Source organism: Gadus macrocephalus, chromosome 5, assembly GCF_031168955.1.
Source record: "Gadus macrocephalus chromosome 5, ASM3116895v1".
Classification (NCBI taxonomy): domain Eukaryota; kingdom Metazoa; phylum Chordata; class Actinopteri; order Gadiformes; family Gadidae; genus Gadus; species Gadus macrocephalus.
In genome coordinates this window covers 3244581-3251521 of record NC_082386.1, presented here as the reverse complement: position 1 = coordinate 3251521, position 6941 = coordinate 3244581, and the positions used below count along the sequence as shown (strand labels likewise).

The window sequence follows — 6941 nt, the reverse complement described above, 5'->3', positions numbered from 1 at the left end:
ACGTGATCCTGAACACGTTTCAATAGATTAAATAACGTGACAGTGTCACGTCTTTTCGTGAGACCGGGTTGGGTATCCACGCAATCATCTACGCGGCGCATAGGAAAAGAGTCCGGCACAGTGACATTGTTTACCTTCCGATAATCTGTACAGAATCGGACAGTCGCGTCAGGCTTTGGAACTAATAAGCACGGAGAACTCCATGGGCTAGAGCTGGGCTGTGCTAAATTATGTTCCAATAAATAATCAACCTCTTTCTTCATCAGAGATCTCTTGTAGGCATTTACTCTGCATGGGTGCTGTTTAATCGGTCTGGACTCACCCACATCTATGTCGTGCTCTAACACCGTAGTGCGGGTAGGCACATCTCCAAACAGACAGGGGAACTCAGAGATAAGGCAGAGTAGGTCAGCTTCCTGTTCCCTGCTTAAATGATGCATTAAAGACGGTAGTTTTAACAACATTTCTGAGCTTGCCAACTGAGGGGTCTGTTGCTGGGCATTGCGCAAACTCAGGCCATCCTCATCACTCACTGCCGTAGGGCTCACAGCTACTGACACCGCAGCCGCAACAGTGGCTACAAGAGGCGCACTGCGTGTCTCAAGCTGAGCGTCGCCTCTAGTGTAGTACTTCTTCAACATGTTAATGTGACACACTCTGGTTTTCCGCCTTCTATCAGGGGTTCTGACTACATAATCAGTCTCACTCAAACTCCTGTCAATAGTGTACGGTCCTGAAAATCGTGCACTCATTGAACTACCTGGAATGGGCAGCAACACTAAAACCAAGTCACCTGCTTGAAAAGACCGCGGAAGTGCTTTCTTATCGAAATGCCGCTTCGTACCCTGTTGTGCAACAGAGAGACTTTCCCTAGCGATACTGCAAGCCTCGTGCAGTCGTTCTCTGAAGCGACTCACATAGGTCAGAACGTTTCGCTGGGTGGGCGAACTCTCGCCAGTTAGCTGGTCTCTCAACATTCTTAAAGGGCCTCTCACTGTGTGACCAAATACCAGCTCTGCTGGACTAAATCCTAGTGACTCTTGCACTATTTCCTCATCCTCATCCTCATCGTCATCCGCTTATCCGGGGTCGGGTCGCGGGGGGAGCAGCTCAAGCAGGGGGCCCCAGACTTCCCTTTCCCGGGCCACATTGACCAGCTCTGACGGGGGGATCCCGAGGCGTTCCCAGGCCAGTGTTGAGATATAATCTCTCCACCTAGTCCTGGGTCTTCCCCGAGGTCTCCTCCCCACTGGACGTGCCTGAAACACCTCCCAAGGAAGGCGCCCAGTGGGCATCCTTACCAGATGCCCGAACCACCTCAGCTGACTCCTTCTAAGTAAAGGAGCAGCGGCTCTAATCCGAGTTCCTCACGGATGGCTGAGCTTCTCACCCTATCCCTAAGGGAGACGCCAGCCACCCTTCTGAGAAAACTCATCTCGGCCGCTTGTACCCGCGATCTCGTCCTTTCGGTCAGCCCTCATGACCATAGGTGAGGATAGGAACGAAGATCGACCGGTAGATCGAGAGCTTTGCCTTGCGGCTCAGCTCTCTTTTCGTTACAACGGTGCGGTAAAGCGAACGCAATACCGCCCCCGCTGCTCCGATTCTCCGGCCAATCTCACGCTCCATAGTACCCTCACTCGCGAACAAGACCCCGAGGTACTTGAACTCCTTCACTTGGGCTAAGGACTCATTTCCTACCCGGAGTAAGCAATCCACCGGTTTCCTGCTAAGAGTCATGGCCTCAGATTTAGCGGTGCTGATCCTCATCCCAGCCGATTCACACTCGGCCGCCAGCCGATCCAGTGAGTGCTGAAGGTCACAGGCCGATGATCCAATGAGGACCACATCATCTGCAAAAAGCAGTGACGAGATCCTCAGACCACCGAACTGCAACCCCTCCCCACCACGACTACGCCTCGATATCCTGTCCATGTATATCACAAACAGGATTGGTGACAAGGCGCAGCCCAAGCGGAGACCAGCACCCACGAGAACGAAACTGACTGGCTGCCGAGAACACGAACACAGCTCTCGCTTTGGGAGTACAAAGATTGGATGGCCCTGAGGATAGACCCCCTTACCCCATACTCCCGCAGCACCTCCCACAGTTTCTCCCGGGGGACCCGGTCATACGCCTTCTCCAGATCCACAAAACACATGTAGACCGGATGGGCATACTCCCAGGCCCCCTCCAGGATCCTTGCGAGAGTGAAGAGCTGGTCCGTAGTTCCACGTCCGGGGCAAAAACCGCATTGTTCCTCTTCAATCTGAGGTTCGACGATCGGCCGAACCCTCCTTTCCAGCACCTTGGAGTAGACTTTACCAGGGAGGCTGAGAAGTGTGATACCCCGGTAATTGGCACACACTCTCTGGTCCCCCTTTTTGAACAGGGGAACCACCACCCCGGTTTGCCACTCCTTTGGCACTGTACCCGACTCCCACGCGATGTTGAATAGGCGTGTCAACCATGACAGCCCCTCAACACCCAGAGCCTTTAGCATTTCTGGCTGGATCTCATCAATCCCTGGGGCTTTGCCACTGCGGAGATGTTTGACTACCTCAGTGACCTCCACCAGGGAAATTGACGACGAAACACCATCAACCTCGAGCTCTGCCTCCAACATAGAGGGCGTGTTATTCGGATTCAGGAGTCCCATCCTTACTGTACACAGCTTGGATGGTTCCCCGTTTCCCCCTCCTGAGGTGCCGGATAGTCTTCCAGAAACACTTTGGTGCCGACCGAAAGTCCTTCTCCATGGCCTCTCCGAACTTCTCCCACACCCGCTGCTTAGCCTCCGACACGGCAGCCGCTGCAGCCCTTCGAGCCTGTCGGTACCCTGCAACCGAGTCAGGAGTCACTATTTCCCTAACTGCAAATAAAGCCAAAGGGACTCCTTCATCCCATTCCCTACCACTCTCCATGGTATATTTCCGCAACACTGACTTAAACGTCTGATGCCATCTTTCGAGCGCGCCCTGTGACTCCGGGTGATAAGCACTCGAGATTCTGTGTGATATAGACAGTGATGTTAAAACCTGTTCAAAAAAACCCGAAAGGAAGTTGGTACCTTGATCGGTTTGCACGATCTTAGGGAGCCCGAAAGTAGAAAAGAACTTGATCAGGGCCTTTACTACTGACTGAGCTGTTATGCTCCTAAGAGGGATCGCCTCAGGGTACCGGGTAGCTACACACATTATGGTCAACAGGAACTGGTTACCAGATTTCGTTTTTGGCAGAGGGCCAACACAATCCACAAGTACATGCTCAAACGGTTCCCCTATAGCTGGGACCGGGTGAAGAGGCGCAGGCTTTATAACCTGATTAGGCTTCCCCGTGACCTGACATACATGGCATGTACGGCAAAACAACGACACATCTCGCTTCAAACCTGGCCAGAAGAACTGTCGCAACACTCGGTCATAGGTTTTTGTAATACCTAGATGACCAGACCAGAGATGTTCATGAGCCAGAGATAGAACGGACTGTCGGTACGGTGTAGGCACAACAATTTGAAAGACATTAGTCCAGTCATTATTAAACTCAGCGCGAGAATTCCATCCCCGCATCAAGAGATCATTTTCAACAAAATGATCACTTTCTTTATTTTTAGCGCTCTCTGGAGCAAGAGCCGCATCAAAACACTTCACCAAAGTCACGTCCTCTTTCTGAGCAGCAATCAGATTACTTCTAATCATAGGCAACCTAGTTGTCTCTTTGGTGGAAGTATCACATTGAACCTTAGGCTGGACACTCGGCTCAGCAGTAGACTGAGGAAACACAGGTGGAGAAACAGTCTGGCCGGTCAACTCAGTTGCGAACAGAGTATCCGACAAAACAACTGCTTCACCCAAACTACGTGCTTGAGCACGAGTGACCACATACACAGGGAACACTTCAGGGAAGTCCTGAGCCAACACATCAGGCTGCAAAATCTCAGGTCGTTCTAGAACTTCTAAAACTGGCATCACTTTGCCACCAGCGATGTCATTCCCTAGTAGAAATGTGACGCCTCTAACAGGCAAAGATGGGCGCACACCCACTTTAAACACTCCATTTGCTAAGTCACAGGATAAATGTATCTCATGGAGAGGCACAGACACAAACCCCATTTCAATGCCTTGCACAAGCACACTAGAGCCACTTAAAGAGTCATTACTAAAAGGTAACACATCCGATAAGATAAAAGACTGTGCTGCGCCAGTATCTCTAAGGATACGCACTGGACACTGGTTCAACGCATTTGCGCTGAGAGAAACCAACCCGTCCAACATGAACGGTTTATAACAGGGTTCCAGATTGTCACCCTCCATCTCCGGGGCTAGGGACACTGGACCCACCAACGTTCGCACTAACAAAACCTCTTTTGGTTGTTTGCTTGGCTGTGACAGCTTGCGTTTCAACATAAAACAGTCATTCTTTACGTGACCTGTTTGGTGACAATAGAAACACTCTCGTTCCTCAGTGGAGCGGAGTGGCAATGGACGTGGAGGACTAGACGGCATTCTAGCCGAGGCAGAAGGAGTAAAAGACCTACTCTCATATCGGGGACTCACAAAAGTTTGTTTGTGCGATAAAACAAACTCATCGGCAAGCACAGCAGCCTCCGCTAATGTCCCTACCTTTTGCTCATTGAGATACGTCACAATACGATCAGGCAGACTATTCTTAAACTCTTCAATGAGAACCAATTGTGACAGAGTGTTAAAATTTATCGCGTTGCTTGCCGTGCACCATCGATTAAACAAAATCTCCTTCTCACGGGCGAACTCAACAAAGGTTTTATTAGACATTTTTTTAAAAGTTCTAAATTTCTGTCTATAGGCCTCAGGCACTAGTTCGTAGGCACGAAGCACAGCTGTCTTAATACTTTCATAACATAAACTCTCTTCTAGAGAAAGTGCAGCTAAAATTTCCTGGGCCTTACCTGTCAGTTTACACTGAAGCAGTATCGACCAGACCTCTTTTGGCCATTTCAGTGAGGTGGCAACTCGCTCAAACGCAGTAAAATAGGCATCTACTTCCGCCTCACGAAATTGAGGTACCAAAACAACATTTCTGCTCACCTCAAAACCTCTCGTAGGCGCAGAGGGATCAGAATGTATGGACCTATGACCAGGTGATTGAGCTGAACTCAGAGAAGCAGCTTCCAGTTCTAGGCGCTTAAGCTTCACCTCTTTTTCTGCAGCTATCTCTAATTCAATTTTGCGGTTGGCGGTGTCCGCCTCCATCTCTAGCTCCATCTTCCGAATAGCCAACTTGTGACTGTATTCGGCATCTCTATCTTTTTCCTGAGCCTCCAGTTGCAAACGTGCTATGCGTAGCCTATGGCGGGCATCATCACTTACCCTAGGTAAGGAAAACGGAGAGAATCGGGGCACAGTACGAGGAGGCTTAAACTCCACATTAGCGTCTGTATCTACAGGAACTGGCTCACTCTCAACCAGCCCTCTCTCAACTACTTCTTCCTCCCTGCTCTCCTTCTCTGAGCTAGAAGACAAGGATGGGGAAATAGTAGGCTCACTAGCAGTCGCACCGCTGCCAGTACCAAACACTTTTTCGTGTACTAACATCTGTACAACAGCTTCTTTCAATTCTGCTTTAAGCAGACCTGCTGATGCTTCAAATTAAAAATGTGCCGCAATGGCATACAAATCTTTTTTTCTGCAGCGATCAATCTGATCCACAGAAGGATCACTAAGAAAACCCTCAAGGTTAAACACACTAATTTTTTCTCAAAATAGCCTTAAGCCAAAACTTTACCAACCTAACCAACACTACCAGCCTACTTGACGTGTGCACTGCACACCAACACTCATCAAACCCGTTGCTTAAAAGGATCAAGGATCCCGGACGAGCCCCCAATTTATGTTACGCCCCCTGGTGGCTCGGAGTAGGACGCAACATAAGGGCAACAGGTTTGGGCAAGTGAGGGTGCAGTCACACAAAATCCAAGACTAAAGGTGAATTCAATATAAAGTGTTTATTTACAAAAAAGGCAACACAGGGATCAACAAGGACTGTCAGTGGCACCAAAGAAAAGAACATAACAAAACCCACCCCCCCATTGACAGGTGCTTTGCACCCAAAAAGTACAGTGGGTGGTGCTCACTCTAACCTAGGGTATTAACAACAGGTAAACCTACGTGTATGAAATATGTAAACCCCAGGGTATCTTACCTATCCTTATTGACCCTGTGCGCACAACAAAATAATTAACAAAGACAAAGACAAAACTAAAGTAGGCTGCTAACAACTAAAGTAATAAGGTTTAAACAAATGTGTAATAACTAAAGACAATACAATAAACCAACAAAGAAACCAAGCACTCGCAACCACTCGCAACCACTAGTAAACACTAGCAAATACACTCCAAAAACAAGCCAACAGAGCTCAACCAAAGCTCTGCCACAGCTCAAACCAAAGCACTCAACCCTGACAAACAAACACAGGACTATTTAAAGGGGATCTGGAACAGGTGTGGTGATTTGGTGATTGGGACCAGGTGTGCACATCTGAGAATTTGGAGAATGAAAACAGGAGGAGGAGACAGAACAACAACACAAACATACTACACAAAACAGAACACAATACATGTAGGCCTATACCATGTATAACATATAAGACATACAGAACACTGTACGTAACAGACGCTGAGAGAGCCAGCAGGCTTTTCTCACTTCAAGGACTTGGTGAGAGCAAACCGTCTGAGCTCCTGGACCGTATGCTGGATCTCATGGGTGAGCACAAACCCGATTTTCTTTTCGTTCAGCTTTTCCTTTGTCAGCTGCCTTCCCAAGTGAGAGCTGCATTAGCCAACACCACGAACACTGAATGTCGGAGGCTGGCTGAAGAGGCTGATTCGTTTTTCCTGGTGGGTCAAGGGCACTGTGTGGCCGCGTTTTTTCCCACGCACATCGCTCCTGTGACACTGGACGAC

At 49.0% G+C, this 6941-nt stretch overlaps 1 protein-coding gene across 1 annotated transcript; it reads right to left on the bottom strand.

The window, feature by feature from the left end:
* Window positions 1-525: 525 nt before the first annotated feature.
* On the bottom strand, window positions 526-6463 carry LOC132457651 (uncharacterized). The gene is made up of 3 exons (XM_060051925.1): window positions 6371-6463; window positions 2840-6339; window positions 526-550 (listed from the first exon to the last, which is right to left on the bottom strand). Exons 2-3 carry the CDS (start codon window positions 5572-5574, stop codon window positions 526-528), a joined length of 2760 nt encoding a protein of 919 aa, XP_059907908.1. The 5' UTR covers window positions 5575-6339; window positions 6371-6463.
* Between the last annotated feature and the right edge of the window lie 478 nt (window positions 6464-6941).

What these genes read in the sequence shown, in the direction of transcription:
- LOC132457651 (XM_060051925.1), bottom strand. Translation starts at nt 5,574, where the DNA reads ATGTTAGTACACGAAAAAGTGTTTGGTACTGGCAGCGGTGCGACTGCT. An exon ending in ACTCCTGACTCGGTTGCAGG is followed by an intron (nt 551 to 2,839) that starts GTACCGACAGGC and finishes CGGTGTCAGTAG; the next exon opens with CTGTGAGCCCTACGGCAGTG.